Raw genomic sequence first — 24,546 nt, 5'->3', positions numbered from 1 at the left:
TCTTTAGTATAACTTTTTCTTTCGTTTCTCTTTTATCCCAATCTTGTTCTCAGGTCGCTGTTCCAGATCTCTGCTCATCTCCCATGACAATCGACCATGCATTTACACTTTCCAGCAAAGTTTGCATTTTGAACTTCCAGTTGGAGAAATTCGTTCCATCGAGTTTGCCAGACTCGTGGAGATATGATTCTATATTGTTATTCATTTTTACCCAACTGAACACTCCAATCAGCCACCACCGGGCAAGTCCGATCTGCTACCACCGAACAGATCAGGGACTTTACTGTGCCACCACCGGGCAAGTCCGATCTGCTGCCACCGAATAGATCAGGGACTTCACTGTGCCACCACCGGGAAAAACCGATCTGCTACCACCGAACAGATCAACAAACAACTCCAACATGCCACCACCGGGCAAAGACGATCTGCTTCCACCGAACAGATCGAGGAGCTGCACTGCGCCACCACCGGGCAAAGATGATCTGCTGTCACCGAGCAGATCTCAGAGCTCTAATTCGCCACCACCAGGCAGGTCCAATCTGCTACCACCGAGCGGATCACGGAACCTCAATTCGCCACCACCGGGCAAATCAAATCTGCTGCCACTGAGCATAAATCTCCACGTGCCACCACCGGGCAAGACTAATCTGCAAAAGATTGCAGATTTCTTAAAGAGAAAGAGGTGGCGCTTCTTCACAGCGAGAAATCCGCGCCAGGGAAAAATCCTCGCGACTCAAGTTTTCTGGCGCGATTATCAGCTAAAAATCAGCGCCAATGTACCTTTCTGGCGCGCTGGCGCGCTTATCCCCGTCAAATCCACACCAATGGCACGACTGCTCCTTAAAAAACCGCGCCAGCCACTTGTTCTGTTCTTTATTGGCGCGACTGTCTGCAAACAATCCGCGCCAACTGCTGCTTCTGCTAAAAAAAATATGGGCGCCAACCCTTTCTTCGGCTCAGAGATGATCAATCATCTGAGACCCTTCGCTCCAGGTGTTACTGCAGTCCACCTGATCTTACAAATACTCCTAGCATGCTCTACTGCCACTACAGCTATGTAATTAATGATGCATCCCTAAAAAAAAATTGAGGCTATCTCTACCCTAAGCTCTGATACCAAGATAAAAATCAGACTTGAATTAAAAGAAGGAGTTGCAGCTCACAGGTGAGTACTGCACCTGGAGACTGCACTCAAACAAAGAAGAGACTCTCTCTCCGTTCACTCTACTATTCCATCAAATGAATATTACAATATTAAATACATCACTAGAAATCAGGTAGTTTTAACCAAACTCCTAAACTCTAGGAACAAATCCTAAACTAAGGAGATACATTACAACTATGTAACCATTTATCCATTAATACAAAAATAATATTGATTATTTTTAACTCCTCCTACAGTCAAGTATTTATGGATAGAAGCAAGGACGCAGGAAAGCATCGTTTCAAGAAGCCTCTGGAGAAGGCAACATGGGTGAGTAACACGGACACATTGGGAGGAAACAGATCTCATGAACAGGAAGGGGAGCACCAGGAAGCTAGTAAGGAAAAGGAGAAAGGGGATAGTAGTCAAAAACCTACTTCTGTAAGGACATTTGGGGTCTGCAAACCTAAGTCAAACACCATTCCTCGGGTCATTTTGAGCGACCCTGTGCTACAAGCGCATAGGGATCATATGACGGAACATGCAATCATTTGCCAATTCATGGGAATATGGCCGACGGAGAGGGCGCTGCATGTCTGGATAAGGAGCCACTGGAAGCCAAAGGGGGAAATAAACCTTCATCTGGGATCCAAGGGCTTTTTCACAATAGTATCCATAAGCCTAAAGGATAGAGACAGAGTGTTTGAAGGAGGACCATACTTCTACGCTGCTGCAGGCCTCTGTAGGTTTTAACCCCATATAGAAATTACCTGCATATGAATTCTGCATACAAATTATAAAACATAGAAAATAAATAATGCGAGAGAAGAACACATAAAACACATATACACAGATATTTTCCTCTGGATCCCAAAACCGGGACTACTAGCTTGATTTTCCATTATGTTCCTTTCAATGTTATAATACATATTTATACATGCCGAAGCATCCAATACCATGGACCGAAAACCACCGTGTCCAATACAATGGACTGAAAACCATCGCGTTCAAAAAACATGTGCGAAAATCATGTACAAAACCATAGGTGGGTCTTCCCAACCTAACATAGGTTCCAAAACCAAAATTTTATGGGGCGCTGCCCCAAAACCCATATAGTGGGGTTACAGGTTCCCTTCAAACCCCCTGTTAACTACGTGGAAGGAATATAACACAACCCAACAACCTCTACATGTGGTCATGGATAATGAAATTTGTTCCAAAACACTAGACATTTTCATCGGTACCAGTATGGATTAGACTATACTCCCTTCCTCTGGATTATTGGTTACCAGAATCACTGAAAACAATAGGAAACAAACTGGGGAATTTTCTAAAGATCTCAGATGCGACTCTGAAAGGTAAATACACCTCCTTCGCCTGGATCTATGTGGAAATGGACTTATTTGGAGCACTTCTGGATGCAATAATTTTAGAAGTATATGATGAAGAATGGGTATAGGCGGTGGACTATGAGCACATCCCATTTAGGTGCCGTAAATTCCATGAGAATGGGCATCTATATAGAGACTGCCCAACAAACAACATCGAGAGAAATGTGAAAACCACTGTGGATAAAATCTTGAGGGTTTTACCAAGGTTGGGGGCAAAGGGAAAGGCGGAAAGAGGCCGCAAAAGAAGATCAATGAGGAAAAACAACCAAGCCACAATAGCTTTAAGATCCTAGAAGAAGAAGAAGGAAACAAAGAAATGAACCAGGAAATGAGAACATTATCATTGAGAAGGAAAGGGATGAAAACATGGAAGATATCATAGAAAACATGATGGAGATAAATAGGGACCATGAGATGACTCCAAGTGAGACGGGAATGGAGGACTATGAACTGCAGGAGATTCTAGATAGGGAAAATCTGTATCTAGAGAAATTTCTGGAACAAGGAACAACCAAAGGAGTGGACTCCCTGCCAAAAGAGGAATATGACAGGGTTCAACAACTCTTCCTATGGAGATAAAAAACGAAGGGAACTGGAGTCAAAAGCAATCATGAAAGCCGGGAACATAGAGGGATCAAAATGATGGAGGAGACACAGGCATAATCTCCAAAGAACCTATTAGCTCTGCTATACATTGATCCTCAGAAGCTAAAGGCAAGCTAGATCCTCGGTTGTGCTCAGGGAAAGATCTATAATGGCGGTTCTCCTCTCCTACTCTATTCCCCTTGCCCTCCTATGATTTCTATTTCTCCTGCTTATCGGATTAGAAAACCCATAGTAGAGGGTCCTTGCTCTTAAGCCTGAACCCTCATATCACCGTGACCCCGCCCCTCCATAACCCTTTGCCGCCTTTTATTCCGAGCCGTTGATCGCACCCACCGTGAGATCTAACGGTCTCCACCTTTTCCCCTTGCACGTTAAACTCCATTTGTTTCCCTCGTCGTCCGACCGTCCGTTGCATGTACTGACGGCATTCGCTCATTTCACACCCGCGAACCGCCTGCATGTTAACCAGCAGGGAAAGCGATTTCCCGCCTTTCACATCTGCCACATGTCGCAGTTCTATTGCATTGCTCCCCAGCGTATGAATACCGCCGCAGCTCCAAAGGCGGTGGGATAATTACCGCCGCCGCCCAAAACCGTCGTCCCCGCCGATTAAACCCCGCACAACTTCCGCCCCCTATCACCGTTGGATCTACTTTCCCGTGATCCAACGGCCCTCGTTTGTTCGCTCCTGCTTCTTCTCGATAGCCCCTGCAAATCAATCTCCACCATCCATCTGCAAGATCCGACTGCTCACAATAATTTTCGCCTCCATTTCCTCCCGACGCCTCTCACCAATAGATCTCCGTTGTTCATCCATGTGATCTGATGTCTGATGTTTTTTCCTACCCTCCATTCATTCCCCATGCATTTTTCATGTATTTGGCTTGTTCTGTGCTCCTGAAAGACGAAGGTGGCCAGTTACCTGTGCCCAACGCAGTTAATCTTCAACCATCGCATTCAAGGGACAACATGTCCGAGAAGGAAAAAGGATAGGCTCGAGCAGATCTCAGCATTTACCAGTTTCTTGCAGTCAACACTCCCCTGCTCGAGGAGTACAGCAGAGCATCCAAGAAGGTCAAATTCATTCGCAGACACAGTCAGATTGTAGCAAACACTCCATCAGAGAGTTAAGGTGGTTGGCGGTCCATTATGACCCCTCCATGCATAACATAGCAGAATATCTTTGTAAACAAACTCTATATATACCCAGAACACAGATGTAATCAGGGTTGATGGTTGTTGTTTTGATGTAAGGTTCAACTTCTGGAGACTGTAACTATTGTGATACCTGTTGTAGAAATTTTGAATAATTTAACACATATTCAACAGAGATTATCCTGATCATGTACTATTGCGGAATACATACACAATACATAAGCTCCTATGCGTTGATCATCAATATAGTAGCATCAATAACAATAAAACATCAAGAGCATTCACACATTAACAAAGTATGTAACCCAGGGAAAGCATCTCGCTAAAAACCCCACACTATCTGTATATTAATGATTGAGACCATGTAACATTACAAAGTACAATGCTTATCACAAGCAATCCAGTACCAGCTCCACCTGTTACACACAATACAACTAAGATCTGATCTCCAAATCTATTCCACTGCTTGCCTGCCTCCACTGCTCAATACCTACTCAAGAATGAATTAGAATGGTCTACCAAACTCGTATTTCACCTCCAAAGAATCACTCACAATATGTAAGACGTGAGAAGAAGCTACAAATTGGGCAAATACATGAGCAAACTCATTGGCATACTCAATCCCTTGATTGTGCAAGATCTGATGCACAACTATAGTCACAACTGATAGCAATCTGATTCTCTAACACTTGTCCCTGCTGAACTGAACATGCACTGACATGCAACTGAGTTAATTGATGTATTCTATAGTTGTATTATGAGTTAATAATTAGTTTAACAACTCATCATTAGTCTATTTGTAGTTAGACTAACTACAACTAGTTTAACCAAGTCAAACTGAACACAACTTCATCAACTCCACAATCAACTCCACCAAACTCAACTGATTGAGTTCTAACTGAAGTCATGCATGCAACAACTCAAGTGACTCATAAGAAAAGCGTACTTCCTTCTGACAGCTACATGGGCCACATCTGTAGCTCAAACTGAAGTGCTCCAAGAGAATAAGATCAAGTTTATAGTCCAAATATTATTATGAGACAATAATATTTGACTTTTCTATTTTTGACAGCCAGTCTAAAAATAGACTTTGATCACCCACACTGTGGTCACCCACACTTTGGTCACCCACATTGTGATCACCCACACTGTGATCACTCACACTGTGGTCACCCACACTGTGATCATCCACACTGTGATAAAAAATAGAACTTGCGCCATAATTTGCCTGCGGGCCCACTTAGTGAAGGCGACTCTTTTCACTAAGCTCCATCATCTTGTTGCAATCTCAACACTCCCTCTCGACAAGATATGGATTATCAGCAACCCCTATCCTGCCTCGGTGGTACTCGAATTTGCTCCTGGTGAGAGCCTTCATCAGAATATCAGCATCCTGATCCTCCGTTGGAATGTATGAAAGCAACATGATCCTCCGCTGCACACAATCTCTGATATGATGGTACCTGATGTCAATATGCTTAGATCTATCATGAAATACAGGATTAGCCGAGAGTTTAATGCAACTCTGGTTATCACAGTAAATCACAGTAGGATCCAAATGAGAACTGAACAAACCAACCAGGATCTTCCTCATCCATATAGCCTCGCATGCAGCCAAACTTGTTGCCATATACTCGGCCTCCGCTGAACTGAGTGCCATGGATCTCTGCTTCCTGCTGTACCAAGAAACTACTGTCGATCCAATACTGAAGACCCCTCCTGATGTGCTCTTTCTGTCTGTTGGGATCCCTGCCCAATTTGCATCCGTGAAGCCACATAGCTTCACCTCATCCTCCTATCTGTACCACAAACCATATCCCGATGTGCCTCTCAAGTAGCGCAATACATGCTTGCCCGCCTTCCAGAAGAGCTTGGTAGGATTAACCATAGCTTGTGAAAGCTGGTTAACTGGATAGCATATATCAGGTTGTGTATTGACCAAATACATCAGCGACCCCACCAACTGTCGATAAATAGTGGCATCCACTTCTTCTCCCGAAGTGGCATCCTCCTTCCTCCAACCTCCAGGAAGAGGAGTATCAACAGGCTTGTAGCCATGCATGTTGAACTTCTCCAGTATCTCCCGAGCATACTTGCCCTGAGAAACAAACAGTCCACCAGTGCGCTGCCATATTTCCAATCCCAGGAAATAGTGAAGGAGGCCCAAGTCCTTCATCTCAAACTCTGTAGCAAGATCCTTCTTGCATGACAGTATCAACAGCTCATCACCCGTTAGAATCAAATCATCAACATATAGTACAATGATAAGCAACTTACCCTCCACCACAATCTGGTATAGGTTAGGATCCGCCTCGCTCTTGGAGAATCCAAGTCCTGTGAAATAGCTGTCTATCCGTGTGTACCAAGCACGTGGTGCTTGCTTCAACCCATACAGCGCTCTCTTGAGCCTGCACACATGCGACTCGCTGCTGAAGACCTCAAAGCCTTCGGGTTGCTCAATGTACACCTCCTCCTCAATGACTCCATTGAGGAACGCAGTCTTCACATCCATCTGATGAATGTGCCATCCCATCTGCACTGAGAGATCAAGAATCGTCCGTATGGAAGAATACCTTGCGACAGGTGAAAAGGTCTCCTCATAATCGATCCCCTCTATCTGTGAAAAGCCTCGGGCAACAAATCTTGCCTTGTACTTCTCCACACTCCCGTCAGCTGCCTGCTTGACCTTGTAGATCCATCTCGAACCCACCACTGATTTCCCTTCCGGTCTAGGAACAATCTCCCATGCACTGTTTCTGACAATAGAATCATACTCTTCCACCATGGCGTCTACCCATGCGGGATCCTCCACAGCTTCCTCGAAAGAGGATGGCTCAGTAACAACACACTTGCTCATCAGAGCCATGTATCCAGTGTACCGATCAGGTGACTGTCTCTGCCTACGTTGGGCTGTAGGTGGTCCTACAACTTTCTCTGCATCTTGAACCAGTCGCTCAGCTTCCGTCAAGCGCTTTCGCCCTCTGATGGTTGGCGCTGCATGTGTGGTCTCTTCCACTCCATGAACCTCGTCTTGTGGTTGATCCACATCCTGAAGCTCATCCTTAGGAACTAATAGCTCCTCATCTGCATGCAAGTGTAGCTCCCTCTCAAGCGAACACTTCATGGCTTTCTCCTCCTGAAATTTTATATCCTGTCGCACAACAGTTTTACCACTGTCTGGCAAATACACACGATAGTTGTGGGGTGTATCAGTGTACCCCACAAATATCCCAACCTCTGCAGTCGGCTCCAACTTCTTCCTGGCATCCTTCGTCACATGCATGTAAACGTTAGCACCAAAAATCCTCAAATGAGAAAGATCAAGCTTCTTACCAGAATAAGTCTCCTCAGGTGTACTCATGGCAAGTATCCTATGAGGACAACGGTTCTGCACATAAACTGTTGTATTGCATGCTTCCGCCCACAAGTGAAGGGGTAGGCCCCGATCATGCAACATTGCCTATGCAACACCCACAATCGTTATGTTCTTCCGCTCAGCTACCCCGTTCTGCTGTGGGTTATGGGGAGCTATGAGCTCTCTACGAATCCCTTCTGCCTTGCAGAAATCCTTGAACTCGTCCGAGATGTATTCACCACCATTATCGCTCCTAAGAGCCTTCACCTTCTTTCCCGACTCCTTCTCGACCAGTGCTTTGAATTCACAGAACTTTGAATATGTCTCGCTCTTCTTCTGCATGAAGAAGATCCAGCACTTACGAGAGAAATCATCAACAAAAATCACATAATACCTGTGTTTTGCTGTCGAAGCAACTGAGAAAGGTCCACACACATCTGTGTGAATTATCTCAAGGATCATCGTGGTGCGACTATCCTTCTCGTGAAAGGTGGCTTTCACAAACTTCCCCAAAGTACACCCCTTGCACTGATCTGACTGCACAAGTGTGCCTTTAGGAAGCCCCGTAGTGATCTGCTGCAGTATCTTCAAGGCTCCACGGTGAAGGTGACCCAATCTCCTGTGCCACAACTCGCCATCATCTCGGCTCACCAATCCTTCTGCCTTGCCCACCATTGCTGCGCATCCATCTACATGCAACTGTTAAAGGTTCCTCACTCAAACCCCTATCTTCCAGGGTCTCACCAGTTGTCTTGCTGCGCAGGAAAGCCTTTCCCTCGCTGAAAACAACATCATACCCCTTGTCTTCTAACATCGCCACTGAGATGAGATTATTCGTCAATCCTGGAACATGCATGACTTCCTTCAATACGAAGGGTTTACCAGACTCCCTCTCAAAGGAAATGGTACCGATACCGGTCGCACTGTATCTACCATCATCGCCCATCTCGATGTGCACTCCAAGATCTTTGTCCTCCAGATCAGAGAACAAATCTCTGTCTCCCGTCATGTGAAAGGACGCACCACTGTCCAAGAACCACACTAATCCCATCACACTTGAAACCAAGCATGCAATCAATGAAAAATCAAGCTCAAACTGTGAGGCTAGAGCCTCTCCTACTGAAGATCCAGCAGCCTGCTTGTTCTTCTTCTTCTACGAACAATTAGTGGCATAGTGTCCGTGCTGGTGATAGTGAAAACACTTCACCTTGGACATATCCTGCTTCTTGCCTTTCACACCAGACTGAGAAGCTCTCTTGCTCTTCCCTTTCTTTGCTTTGGCAGCCAAAGCACAATTCTCTTCATCAGCTCCCTTTGACGAAGATCCGTCCCTGGTACTCCGCCTGATCTCCTCCTGTACAAGATCTGACCATAGTCTTTCCCATCCTGGCAATTTCTCCCGACCATTGACAGAGTCCTGATAGGAATTCCAACTCTTCGGAAGACCAAGGAGAGCCAAGCTCACCAAGTCCTCATCATCGACAGTAACCCCCACACTTCCCAGCTCATCTCGACACTGAGTGAACTTTGTGAGATAGTTGGGAATACTGTCACCCTTCTCGCATTTGATGTTTCTGAGTTTATCTTTGAGCCCCAGCTTCCTCTGATCGCTCTTGCTTTGGAATAATTCTGTTAATGATTTCCACATGAAATATGGAGTAGCATTTCCATGGAGGCTGGACACAATGTGATCCTTTATGCCCTCCAACAGAATCCTTTGACCTTTTGCGGTCTTCTTTTGCCAAACTTCTGCCTCAGCAGCATCAGTAGGCTTTGGGATATCCGTATCTATGAACTCCTTCAGCCCGTTATCATCCAATACTGCATCCATCCTGTCCTTCCATGCAATATAGTTTGAGTTGCCCTCAAGAGCATACTCCATTCGCAATCCGTTGAAAGACATTGCTGCGTTGTCACCAAGAAAACACTGCTGCAAATTCGAATTCCACCAGCAACCAACTCAACCGCCTCGGATCTAAGATTCATGAGAACACAATATTTCTCGTACAGAGATTGACTGTATGGGCATTCACCAGATATCTCACCTTCCAAAGGAAGGATGAATCCAGAGGCTACCTGGCCTGATTACAGACTCTGCCTGAAGAAATAGAATGTAAACACTTCCTGAATAGTAGATCTGATGATCAACAACTCCGATACCATGTAGAAACTTTTTCTACAATTATCTAGCTCGCTCTGATACCATGTAGAAATTTTGAATAATTTAACACATATTCAACAGAAATTATCCTGATCATGTACTATTGCGGAATACATACACAATACATAAGCTCCTCTACGTTGACCATCAATATAGCAGCATCAATAACAATAAAACATCAAGAGCATTCACACATTAACACAATATGTAACCCGGGGAAAGCATCTCGCTAAAAACCCCACACTATCTGTATATTAATGATTGAGACCATGTAACATTACAAAGTACAATGCTTATCACAAGAAATCCAGTACCAGCTCCACCTGTTACACACAATACGGCTAAGATCTGATCTCCAAATCTATTCCACTGCTTGCCTGCCTCCACTGCTCAATACCTGCTCAAGAATGAATGAGAATGGTCTACCAAACTCGTATTTCACCTCCAAAGAATCACTCACAATGTGTAAGACGTGAGTAGAAGCTACAAACTGGGCAAATACATGATCAAACTCATTGGCATACTCAATCCCTTGATTGTGCAAGATCTGATGCACAACTATAGTCACAACTGATAGCAATCTGATTCTCTAACACCTGTCCCTACTGAACTGAACATGCATTGACATGCAACTGAGTTAACTGATGTATTCTACAGTTGTATTATGATTTAATAATTAGTTTAACAACTCACCATTAGTCTATTTGCAGTTAGACTAACTACAACTAGTTTAACCAAGTCAAACTGAACACAACTCCATCAACTCCACAATCAACTCCACCAAACTCAACTGATTGAGTTCTAATTGAAGTCATGCATGCAACAACTCAAGTGACTCATAAGAAAAGCATACTTCCTTCTGACAGCTTCATGGGCCACATCTGTAGCTTAAACTGAAGTGCTCCAAGAGAATAAGATCAAGTTTATAGTCCAAATATTATTATGAGACAATAATATTTGACTTTTCTATTTTTGACAGCGAGTCTAAAAATAGACTTTGATCACCCACACTGTGGTCACCCACACTTTGGTCACCCACATTGTGATCACTCACACTGTGATCACTCACACTGTGGTCACCCACACTATGATCATCCACACTGTGATCAAAAATATAACTTGCGCCATAATTTTCCTGTGGGCCCACTTAGTGAAGGCGACTCTTTTCACTAAGCTCCATCATCTTGTTGCAATCTCAACACCTGCAGCGTCTGGTCTTCATTTTCAGCTAATACAAGCTTCTTTTGCTGTTAATTGCTCACTTTCCATTTCTGCTATGTTCTAGGTTGTGCCTATTATACAATTTTCATGTGCTCTTGATGTTTAGCAGTAGAGGGGCTGTCATCCCACCTTTGTGTTAGAATCTAGTATGTATCATTGAATGTGTTATGCAGGTTTCTGTTTACTTAGTGCCAGAGAGCTGTCATCCTGTCTGTGCATTAGGAAATAGATTTGCAGACCTCTTTATTGGTTGCAGCCGGCCATCACATGGTCTTGTGCATCTGCTGGTGTGGTCAATATTCTCCATGTTCAATTTATCCTCAAACTGTGAGTAATTGGTGGTCTAAAGCCTTGTAGTCTGGGGGTGTTCACCCATGTCTGGGGTTAAGCATAGTAGAAGTGGTTATCTGGCTTGAATATGCATCATTCCTTCCATTCATCCATTTCCAACATTTTTTTGAGTTTTTAATGTTCCTGAGCATCTCTGAGATACAACCTAGGAGAGTTTCTTGGGGTGATAACAGAACCTAGGCAGTAAAAGAGGAAGAAAAAGACAGAAGGAGTTATTGAATGAATGATTAATATACATAGTCCTATACTCATCAGCTTTGATTGTTTTGTGCAGCCTGGGGTGAGCTCCATTGATTAGTTGGGGAGCAGCACCAATCAACGCATCCTCTTGTGGACTAAAAAACATGACGATTGACATTTGATTCTTCTTTGTATTTGTTATTGCGCGGTGCTCGACACTGGTGTATTTCCCATTGCTGATTATCTGCCATTAAGGAATCCCCTCATCATTTTACAGAATCATTGCTAAAGTAAGTTTAATCCAAGTAACAAATGATATAAATGCCAAAAGAAACTTAAAGAATTTCACTTGCACCTAACAAACCTCCGGTGATGATAATAAGAGCTCTAGGAACAGAGGGCACAGTGAACTCGTCATCGTCTTTCCGAACTTGCAGGCCGTCAACCCCCTCATCCAGCAGAACCGTCAGCATATCTTCATTAGAATGGGTTTAACCCCATTCACCAGCAGTGGTTCTTTGTGGAGGATTGCGATATAACTTGGATCTAGCCCCAAACCCTCAGAAAGAAAACCCAACAACTTCTCCATAAGCCTCATTACCTATTCTCCATATTTTTCAAAGGTTTCTCTTCATAGTGCTTACAATAATGTATTAGAATGAAAGCTGCATGTTGTTGTTCCTCTGAGATAGTAGTAGGTCAGCTACCAATGCCAGAGCATCTAAAATAATTGTTTTGGGGTTTTTGGTTTAAGTTTTTGGAAGACCAATGAATGAAGATAGATGTAGAATTAAAGTAATTAATCCTTTGGGTTATATTAATACTTCAGCAAAGGGCTACTATAAAGCATTACATAGTGATATAGATAAAAATAGTGGTGAGTAGAAGACAACAAAAAAATTATGATTATCACAGTTTTCAGACTGTAAAACAAAACAATCATAAGTGGGAAAACCTTCTAAACTACGTTCCAAAGGTTCAATGTAGTATACTTAAGCTTACACAAGACGCTGATGATTTATTGATTAGAGGGGATTAGCTAAACAAAGAGTTCATTAATCCATCCTCTTAATAGATGATAACTTCAGGAACTTATAGGAATTAATTGAGACACAATTATTCCTACCTAGATATTTCTATAAGTCATAAGCATATGAAGAAAAACACAATGATTGATAACTGGAAAAACTTACAGGATAACAAAAACTGTGTAAAACTAGATTCAGAATCCTCTGCTTTGTATTAAGGTTCCAGAAAGACTGAGTACATCAAGTTTCTGCAAAAGCTTCCTTCAAAGGTGGCTTCCAGGTTCAAAGTAGTATTAACAGTCAAAACTTTACAAGCAATGAACTATGAATCTTGAACTCCAAACTTATAACATCTCGAGAAGAGAGTTATTGTTGAAAAGAGTTATTTATACAATAATAAAACTAAGAAATATCCTAAAACTTATTAAGATTTATTCTAGGAAAGGAAAAGATCTTCATGCAAGAAGATAGGGGTAGCTATTGAACTGCTTCTTGTTGTCCCTCTTATACAGGTTGTGTTGGCATTGTTGGTTGATATTTTGCCGTTTAAGCTGCTAAATTGTTTGTCTCCTTTGCGCTGGTTATTCCTTTAGTTTGATCTTTCATCTGATACCATTTAAACTCTATAAATCTCCTTTGACCCTGTTGAGTAACCTTTACTGTGCATTTTTACCTTTACAGTGCTTTTCAGGTTTTTACTGTGTTTTTCAACAGTAAATCCTTTTAGATTTATGTCACATGGTAAAGTAAATTGATATGGTTTTCATATTTGTCTTCAAACTGTGTGCAGACTTTTTCTTTGTAAGCTTGGAACAGAAACTTTACCTGCAAAACACAGAAATTATTAAGAAAAACAGAGGTGACAGAGGAGGACATCAATGGCTTTTTGAGCTTGAAAGGCTATTGGAAGGAGTCCATAACATATTGGAAGGTAAAATGATGGTTTATATGGTCGCAGAGGCTTATGGAGGCTTCGCTGTGTAAAACAGGCGAAACAAAGGAAAATGGTCATTTTGGCGTTTAAACGGGAAAAACAGTTTTCCTTTTAAAATACGGCGCGAAGTGAACAGTGACCGTTTTGTCGTTTTGTGGAAGGCGGTTTTCATCGCACCACTTATGAAGCGTGGGCGGTTTTGGGAAGGGTCACCCGAAATGATCTGAGCTTGACACGTAGCAAGGGAAGTCAGTGGAAAACCATTTTTCGGGTGGGTAATGCCTGTACAGAGAACATACCCGAAATCACCGAGGGTCATTGGATTTGGATGGATTAGATCAGACGGTAGCGGAGCGAAGGAGTAGTACGGAGGGTACGAACGATTAAATATGGCGGTAATGGCTGTATTATGGCTTAAAACCCATATTAGCGGTGTTTTTATGGTTAAACGAAGGTTTAGTTATTTCTTTGTTTAAATCATAAAAAATGATTTAACAAAGAAATTCTTTGCAAAATGCATATGGTGGACTTGAAATTTTATGAACTCAAGCGGATAATGATAATGGGTCCGGGTTTATATCACATATCGCAATCACAGTTTAATGGAGGATGGCTCATCGCAAAGGCATGCGATAGGCGCCGAACGTGACGTGGGAATAAACAATATATGATATGTGATCGGGTCTGGGTCCCAATCACAATCGGAGATTGCAATTGGCGGAGGTTTATGCTATTAGCGGGACTTGCGATGAGGGGTGGATGTGATATGGTTATAGATTATAATATATCTTTGGTTGGGTCCGGGCCCATCGTTGATCGTATATTGCAATCAAGGAAGAGTGTATTCATATGAATGGCTTGCGATGCGACAATATTGTGATGCGATTTTAAAATACATAGTTTTATTATAAAACTAAGGTTTTAGGATATTTAATAAAGAAGTTAATAATATACAGGAAAGTGGAATTTTGGGGGTTTAATACTATAGTTAGTGTTAATATGGAAAATAAGCGAAAAAAAAGGTAAATATATGCGAAAAGGGGATTTATAGGTAGAAACGAGAATTATATGAAATATGAGTGGAAAAGGGGAAATACACTAAGTAAAGTGCTTTTTAATGATTTATTTACTTTTCATATATGCATCAATACTTAGGGAAAACATATTTTTGTGGGTTTTTTTATGTAAAAAAGGATTTTACATGGGATTTTCACTTTTCCTAGGCAAAAAGGGTTTTGACCTTAGGAAAAAGGAGTTTTTGTGGAAAATGAGTGAATATGAATGTATGAAGGTGGGAAGGGGTAATTAGTGAATATAGGGATGAATGGGGATGAATGGGAAGTTAATTAATCTATGTTGTAGACCTTCTTTTGCTTTGTGTAATTGAATCATGGACATAGAAACATATGGTGAAACATGATAATGTACCTTTAGTCCAATGAATAATCAAACTTCTGCAACCTTTCTCTACTTACCCTTTTCTTATCCTATCATTTTTTCTTCACTTAATGGGTGCATTTAAGCTAGCAAACCCTTTTCCTTTCTTCTTATTTTACAAAAGAAAACTATCTAAATCTACCCTTATAACCTCCAAGGGCTCAGATTAAGCTAATAAGCACCTTATTATTCTATATCTAACTATTTATTTGCCAAGACTAAACAGTTTGGCGAAATATTTATTCTCTAACTATAACATCAAATTTAAATCCTGAAGCTGTCAAGATTAAACTATTTAACTGTCATGGGTTGTGGCATTTAAAACAAGCTGCACACAACCATTATTTTGTAGAAACAAAGTAGTGGCATTTAGACTTGCTCACTTTCAGAGTTTATTTGTTTTCTTTTCTTTCTAACCTAACATTTTCTTTTTGCCTTGATTTTTTAGGGCATCTATCCTAACATTTTCTTTGATATGGACATCATCATCAAGATATATTTTAAACTAACATTTTATTCACTACTGTTATGTCCATATCCTAACTTAACATTTTTTCAGATATTCTATTTTATTAAAACAAAAAAATGCTACAACACATGCTTTGAAATATCTCACACAATGTGTATAGTGATGGACGTACCTATATGTGGAGGGCGTTTTGGGCCAGTGCTCACCTACTTTAACTTGTTTTGGACAAATATAATGAACAAGAGCATCAACCCAATCCAAGACCATTTCATCAGAGATGTCAAAGAACTGGCCATAGCCTTCAAGCATGAGATGACCTGGCCTCACAGGATACTGTTTAAGTTTCTCTTCTACAAAAAGATCAGAGAACTCCTGTGAAACCCGTTTCACAGTCTCTAGCAATGACAAAGGTATGCCATGATTCATAATCTTCAAAAAATAATCCTAAACATAACACCAAACATTCAGGAAGTTTGTTTGATAGTCGACAAATAAATGATAGAGAAAAGAAAAAATTGTGATTGCAATGACAAACCTGAAAGAAACCCCATTCCTCGGATGCTTGGGCTATTTCACTAACAATGTTGGAACGTTGATCGATGTTTTCTAGCCCTGCTAGATTGATTACAGGAAGAGATTGTTGGACATGAAGAGTACGGGATGGCCTCTGATCCGAGGGAAGAATGTAGCGTGTGGGGACTTCCTTCACTTGCCTTTCATGTAGCTTCTGCATGAGATCAATTGGCCTCCTAAGTCTTTCAAGCTGCTTGTTAAGAGCATCCATGGTAGCGGATGAAGATTCCATTATGGTAGCTGGTAGTGGAATTGGGGTTGATCCAAAATTTTGGAGACATGATTATATAAGTATTTGGAAACACCAGATTGGCTTGCCTATAATCGAAAGTCTGCTTTTTTCCCTTTACCAGGTATCATACAATAATGACCATGGTTGAGGTTAGTATGATAATGAGCCTGGTTGATGTTGTATTATTATTTTTAATTGTTTTAATATTATTTATTTTCTATAGGAGTCTTTATCTCTATCTCTTTTTGGGAGAAGAAAACCCAAAGATCCTGAACTCTTATTTTTTAATTTAAAAGGTTCTTCCATTTTTAATTTTATAATTTAACCTTTTATTTTTATTTTATTTCCATTTCTTTTTTATTTGAATTTCTACTTTAATATCTATTTTAGGTAGTTGTCTACATTTATATTTATATTTTTTTTTAATTTTAAAAAAGTATTTATAATTTAATAAATTATTGGGATATATTTTAGAAAGAATATGTCACAGATATCTTTTGGTGTTAAAAAACTAATATCTTTTTGGTGTTAAAAATTTAATATTTATTTGTATATATATTATATGTTTTTTTTTTTTAAAGATATGTATATTTTATTATATTAAGAAATTGAATTCATTATGAGTATATATTTATTATAAATTTAACATCTTATATGCCAGAATTTTATGGAAGTGGGAAGAATAATGCTCTATTTCAAATTCACAATAATATTTAGATATATACCTATATTGATTTAAATAAAAATGTGTAGAATTGAAACTTGAACATAATTTTCAAATTATAAAAATTAGAATTAAAGTAAAAGTTAAATAAAATAGTTGAGGGTGTTAACATTGAAAAAAAAACTTTGACAAGCCTTATTGTATCTAAGTGATGGGAAGTTCAATGTGAGACATATCACCATCCAAACCTAAAAAAATAAAAATAAAAAATTTGACTAACATAGTTATTTAAATTAAATAGCTTCTAAACATAGATAACCATCAAAACACTTACTTTACAATAGATATCACATTTTCATGATTAAAAAAATCATAAAATTTAATTAAGTTATAAATCTATTATTATTATAATAGATAATCATAGGATAATGTATTATTTTTGTAAACATCCTTTATTAGCCATATGCTTATCTATTTCACCCTCACATATAGGTTGTTGATTCTTATTTTTTTAATTTAATAAATGGTGGGAAATATATTTGAAGGAATATGCAAAGTTGTCTATTTTTTTAACATTATTTATTAGGAGTAGGTATCTATTTTTGTTTCTCTTTTTATTTTTATTTTTATTTCAATTTCGGGGGAGAACCCAAAAATCGTGAACTCTTATTTTTAATTTAGGAATAGTTATCAAGTTTTATTTTTATAATTTAATTTTTTGTTTTTATTTTATTTCCATTTCCTTTTCTATTTCTACTTCTATTTTAATTTCAATTTTAGGTGGTTGTCTACATTTATATTTATATTTTTTTAATTTAAGAAAGGTTGTTGGCTTTTATTTTTATAATTTAATAAAGTGTAGGGATATATTTTAGAAAGAATATGTGAGAGATATCCTTTCGTGTTTAAAAACTAATATGCTTTGGTGTTAAAAAACTAATATTTATTTGTATATATATTATATTTTTTTTTTGAAAAAATATATGTATAGTTTATTATATTAAGAAATTGAATTCATCATAAGTATATATTTATTATAAATTTAACATCTTATATGCCAGAATTTTATGGAAGTGGGGAGAATAATTCTCTACCTCCAATTCACAATAATATTTGGATATATATCTATATTTATTTACCATAAATCTAGTTTATTTGGATATATATCTATATTGATTTAAATAAAAGTGTGTACACTTGAAACTTGAACATATTTTCAAATTATAAAAAATATAATTAAACTAAAAGTTAACTAAAATAAGGTGACGGTGATAACACAATTGGAAAAACGAACTTTGGCAAGCCCTTGTGTATCCAAGTGATGGGAAGTTCAACCAGAGACATGTAGCTGCGAAAACTAAAAAAATAAAAAGACAAAAGTTAACTAACATAGTTATATAAATTAACTCGCTTCTAAACATAAATAAGCATCAAAACACTTACTTTACATTAAATATTACATTCTCATGATTGTAAAAATCATAAAATTTAACTAAATTATAAATATATTATTATTATAATATAAGTTAAACATTCATGACTTATAATATTTTAATTAAACTACTAAAAATATTTTAAAATATTGAGGGAGGTTAAATCCTACCATCCATTGGTGTCTCTATTTAGTAACAGGGTTAAAATATTCTTAAATGTAGCATGCACGGGCTTGCTTCACTTGGCTTTCATGTGAAGAGCATCCATGGCAGATGGTAGAGAATCCATTATTGTAGGAGGCAGTGGAATTGGTGTTTATCGGAAATTTATTGCAATTTAGAGACATGATTATATAAATATTTGCAAACATCACATGATTAATTGTCGTGCATTCAATCGATTATCTCTAACTTAAAAATGCAATTAAATTACTATCCCAAATTTCCCCAACCAATGTTCTCTCATGTTCTCTGATGCAGGAGCATCCGGACACGTCACTGGAAAAATTAAAGGAAGAAGACAAGTGGACGATCAAGAGGACAGCCAGGCCAGCCACAACTGAATTCTATTCAAGGAACTAAATTTAGTTAAAAAAATCAGTTAAAACTGAATGCATGCGTAATAAAAAAACTGTAGGATTCTTGAGTGAATCAAGAAGACGAGAAGAGAAGACCCTGCGCGTGTGAGAGAGGGCAAAATGTGATTGCCAAAGAAATCTGGATTAAGGCTGAAACACCTTAAAACTGTAAACTGTAATTCAAGTTTGTGCATAATACAAATATGTGTTTGGGAATTTATGTCTTTGTGTGTTTTGGTTTGAGTCGTTTTCTGGTTTTCTTTTCTCTTGAAAATGAAAATGTAAATGCCTCAGTACAGGCATGTTAATATGCAGCGCTATAATTGAGTTTTATTCTGGAAATCGCCAATGGTAGCGAGTCCGTTAGAAGATCTTCTCGCCTGCAGAAGGCCGAAGAAGAAGAAGAAGTCCAGGCTCCTCCTTCTCCACCCCGTACAGAAACCAGGAGGAAACCCTTAAGCTCGAAAAGAACTGCAAGAAAACAGCCCAAGTCCTGCGCTAAAACCCTCAGCAGAAACACTACATCGAAGCCCAGTTCCAAGTCCCGGAAACAGAAGTGCATTGCTCAGCAGAATCGAACGCCTGCCGAGAAGTTTAATGGCAAGAAGAAACAGAAGAAGCCAAAGGTTTTCACCAAGGTGGAATTTGATGGGGTTGAGTTTAGGGTTGGGGATTGCGTTTATGTGAGGCGGGAGGAATCAAGCTCCGATTCTGATGACTCGATGTTCGACGAGTGCCAGATCTGTGGGAAGACCGGAAAGGCGGTTATGGTGGAGTGCGACGAGTGTTTGGGAGGGTTTCATTTATCTTGCTTGAATCCTCCATTGAAGTCGGTTCCCAAGGACAGGTGGGTGTGCTTGTTCTGTGATGGAGATAAAGAAGGGGACAAAGTTCAGAGGCCTCAGCGTAGGCAGAGGAGGAAGGTGCGGAAAACTGCAAGAGAAAGGCTTCTTTCATCTGAAATGTGGGCTGCTCGGATTGAGAGGTTGTGGAAAGATCAAGATGGATCCTACTGGGTTACAGGACGATGGTTTATTATTCCTGAAGAGACATCAGAATGCAGTGGCGGATAGGTGTTGTGGGCCCATAACCCACAGGTCCCAGGATCGTGTTAGTAAAAATACTGAAAATGGAGATCACCCAGAATTCATTTTCATCAAGTGGTATCAGAGCGGGGAAAGATTTCCTGCGGAAAGGGGTTTATGGATGTGAAGAAAAGAGGTACGAAGAATGATGAGGTACATTTTGTTGAAGATTTGTAAGCTTGTGAAGGTGAGAAGATTGCAGCAAACCTGGAGCAGGAGTGCTCAATGGGTTCGAGAGGAGAGAACCGCAGAGATGCGAGAGGACTAAGCTCAGCAAAGAAGCTTGGTAGGGCATCTGGTAGCAAGGAGGACTTGCTATGGCAGAGGTTTGGTTGCAGCTCACAGAAGGCAGTTCCACTGAAGAAGTGAAACAGTGAAACTCATATGACCAGGAGGTCATAATTTTTCTACCTCGGGAGCATATGACCAGGAGGTCATAATTTTTCTACCTCGGGAGTCTGATGCAGGAGCATCCGGACACGTCACTGGAAAAATTAAAGGAAGAAGACAAGTGGACGATCAAGAGGACAGCCAGGCCAGCCACAACTGAATTCTATTCAAGGAACTAAATTTAGTTAAAAAAATCAGTTAAAACTGAATGCATGCGTAATAAAAAAACTGTAGGATTCTTGAGTGAATCAAGAAGACGAGAAGAGAAGACCCTGCGCGTGTGAGAGAGGGCAAAATGTGATTGCCAACGAAATCTGGATTAAGGCTGAAACGCCTTAAAACTGTAAACTGTAATTCAAGTTTGTGCATAATACAAATATGTGTTTGGGAATTTATGTCTTTGTGTGTTTTGGTTTGAGTCGTTTTCTGGTTTTCTTTTCTCTTGAAAATGAAAATGTAAATGCCTCAGTACAGGCATGTTAATATGCAGCGCTATAATTGAGTTTTATTCTGGAAATCGCCAATGGTAGCGAGTCCGTTAGAAGATCTTCTCGCCTGCAGAAGGCCGAAGAAGAAGAAGAAGTCCAGGCTCCTCCTTCTCCACCCCGTACAGAAACCAGGAGGAAACCCTTAAGCTCGAAAAGAACTGCAAGAAAACAGCCCAAGTCCTGCGCTAAAACCCTCAGCAGAAACACTACATCGAAGCCCAGTTCCAAGTCCCGGAAACAGAAGTGCATTGCTCAGCAGAATCGAACGCCTGCCGAGAAGTTTAATGGCAAGAAGAAACAGAAGAAGCCAAAGGTTTTCACCAAGGTGGAATTTGATGGGGTTGAGTTTAGGGTTGGGGATTGCGTTTATGTGAGGCGGGAGGAATCAAGCTCCGATTCTGATGACTCGGTGTTCGACGAGTGCCAGATCTGTGGGAAGACCGGAAAGGCGGTTATGGTGGAGTGCGACGAGTGTTTGGGAGGGTTTCATTTATCTTGCTTGAAGCCTCCATTGAAGTCGGTTCCCAAGGACAGGTGGGTGTGCTTGTTCTGTGATGGAGATAAAGAAGGGGACAAAGTTCAGAGGCCTCAGCGTAGGCAGAGGAGGAAGGTGCGGAAAACTGCAAGAGAAAGGCTTCTTTCATCTGAAATGTGGGCTGCTCGGATTGAGAGGTTGTGGAAAGATCAAGATGGATCCTACTGGGTTACAGGACGATGGTTTATTATTCCTGAAGAGACATCAGAATGCAGTGGCGGATAGGTGTTGTGGGCCCATAACCCACAGGTCCCAGGATCGTGTTAGTAAAAATACTGAAAATGGAGATCACCCAGAATTCATTTTCATCATTCTCTCTTATAGTGGAGGCGTGCATGGAGAATAGCGCAATCACATTCATCGATAATATATGTGTGCGGGCCTGATGAAGCCATTAAACTCCACAAGGTAGCATTTCAAATATTTTTCATCTTTGATTCATTCGCATTACCTGAATACTTCAATCAAGCTTATGTAAGATTTAAATGGATATCCTGTATACTGTATTCACAAGTTTCCCTGAGCTAGGGCATCACAATTACTACACCATAATTTTCATGTATATAAATAATTATAATAAAGTGGTTATAATTTAGTTAAATTTTAAATTTTTTTAAAATTTTGGGAATATGAGATGGTTGATGTTTATTGGCATTTATTGATGAATATGTTATTAAGTATTGATAATAAAATTAAAATTATAGAAATCTTATTTCAAAATAGATAAGCCTATAAACATAACTATTAAAATAAAATAATTTAAAACTTTGGTGTAATTTTTCTTTTTATTTGAATAATTTATCCTTAAATATTAATACATTTTACATAATTTAATTAATAACTAGGATATACCATTCTTAAATATACAATATGCTACATGTAATCATCGACTACCTTACAACTATAGATGTGGTCCTACAAAGTTTTCATAGAATGAACTATTCCATCTATGATGACTATGAGAGATATAGTTAGTAATATGTACTTCAATGCTTTAATCATGGATTTTCTTTTGTCATGTTCCTTTTGGTAGAATAAATCAATTTCCCACATCATGTTCACTTATGATGCTCGATGTTTTAATTACGATTCTATTTTATCATCTTCTATTCTCATGAGATAGTTGAAATATAAATGTGAAAATCATTAAATCAACCTTGATGGTCAATATGATCTAAAGAGGGATATTCTCATAGAATTATGGATAGTGTTTCCTTCTGCTTAGTGCAACCTTTCCATTTATCACTTCAATTCTTTTACAAATGAATATTCGGTTCCTATTTTCCATTAATTCATTTTTCATAACACTCGATATATTATCATAAAATATTAATAAGTTTTACATACTTTAGTTAAAAACTACCATATATCATTCTTAAATGTACAATATGAAACATGTAATCATGGAGTACCTTATAATTATAGGTGTGGTCCTACATATTTTTCATAGAGTAAATGAATTCTTCCATCTATGATGACTCATACCAATTATATCTTCACAAAGTACATTATTTTATGTGAGATATAGTTAGTAATAGCTACTTCCATGTTTTAATCATGGATTTTGTTTTATTATGTTCCTCTTGGTAGAATAAATCAATTCCCCACAGCATGTTGAATTATGTTACTAGATGTTTTAATTAAGATTCTATTTCATCACATTCTATTGTCATGAGATAATTGAAAAATAAATGTAAAAATAATTAGATAATTGGCAGGAGAAAGATCACATTAGAATGTCAGGGCACATTAAGGGCTCCCACATTTGGAACCTTGTATGGGAAAATAAAAGTATTGTTCAACAACATAGTTTCTGGGAAATGTAAGCTGGGAACCTAGCACGATTTTGGGAGGACAAATGGTAGCAGGAACCCAATTTGTATAAGGATGAATTAGCATCTCTCAAGAATGACACAGACAACAAAGGTCTACTTATGTTAAAAGAATTCTGGGACTAGGAAAGAAACAATGGAAAATGGAGAACTTGGAAGGATCTAGGCCACAGTGAAGAGAGTCCTCTGAGGGCCCAGGCAGACTCTATTACCCAAGATCTAGAGCATAGGAGGATTCTGGTATCATACTTACCTGACCAACTAAGATGGGAAAAGAACACTGAAGGAAAATTTAACCTCAAAGAAGCTAAACAGGTAGTAACAGAATTTAACTATCCAAATCCTCATCAAGTTTGGAAGAATCTTTGGTGGAGCCCTCACTGGATGAAAATAAAGTTATTCATTTGGCTAGTTCATCAAAGGAAAATCTTAACTTGGGAGAATCTTTTGAAAAAAGGCTTCACGGGACCATCCAAATGTTACCTTTGTGGTTCACAAGAGGAGACGATGGATCACCTTCTCAACATCTACACTTTCACCTCCATCATGTGGGAATGGGTGGCCTCAATCTTTAGGCACATTGATAGGGACATACTTAGCATCTCCAACACTTTGAAGAATTGGAGGAAAAAATTCCCAGTGAATGAAATTATTAATAAATCCTGGACCCTGGTTCTAGGCTTGTCATTTGGAATGTCTGGAAAGAGTGCTATAGTCAGATCTTCAAGAACAAAGCAAGCAAGCCCCAACACATAATTGACCAAATTTTAAGGCAGCTCAAAGATACAGTCAGTAGCTTGTTGAGGACACTTCCTAAGGACCCTCCTCTGCCCCAAGATGTGAGTATTCTACTACATTTGGGTCTCCAGTCCATAAGCCCTCATGGCATTATTAAGGGAGTGAGCCAAATAAACTCATATATAAACATTTGGAAGCCTCCTCCATATGGTTTCTTAAAGGTCAATATAGATGGAGCATCTAAGGGCAACCCGGGGTTAGCTGGTTTTGGAGGTGTTATAAGAGATGAATAGGGGAAAATAAAAAAGATCTTTCATGGCCACTTGGGGAAGGCCACTAATAACATGGTGGAACTCATGGCCCTAGAGAAATGCTTGGAAATTTTGGTGGATTCAAATTCACATAATGTCATCATTGAGGCAGATTTAGAATTGATTATTAGAGAAGCCAAGAAAATATGCAATGGTACATCACCGGATAAAGTGTCGAAGCACTGGAAGCTATTGCAAGTCTTTCAGTGTATATATTCCCACCTGCAAATCTTAAAAGCTCTAAGCTTTGTCCAT

At 39.4% G+C, this 24,546-nt stretch overlaps 1 protein-coding gene across 1 annotated transcript; it reads right to left on the bottom strand.

Annotated features, from left to right (window-relative positions):
* Positions 1-502: 502 nt before the first annotated feature.
* Positions 503-16,216, bottom strand: LOC149148432 (fe(II)/2-oxoglutarate-dependent dioxygenase 4-like). Its single transcript, XM_089442171.1, has 3 exons — positions 15,968-16,216; positions 15,605-15,876; positions 503-647 (listed from the first exon to the last, which is right to left on the bottom strand). Exons 1-3 carry the CDS (start codon positions 16,214-16,216, stop codon positions 503-505), a joined length of 666 nt encoding a protein of 221 aa, XP_089298297.1.
* Positions 16,217-24,546: the final 8,330 nt, after the last annotated feature.

This window comes from Pinus tabuliformis, chromosome 9 (genome assembly GCF_031772625.1).
Source record: "Pinus tabuliformis cultivar Carrire ecotype Pingquan chromosome 9, CPIR1, whole genome shotgun sequence".
Classification (NCBI taxonomy): domain Eukaryota; kingdom Viridiplantae; phylum Streptophyta; class Pinopsida; order Pinales; family Pinaceae; genus Pinus; species Pinus tabuliformis.
Note: the sequence above shows the minus strand (reverse complement) of the source record. Positions and strands in the feature narration are given on the sequence as shown.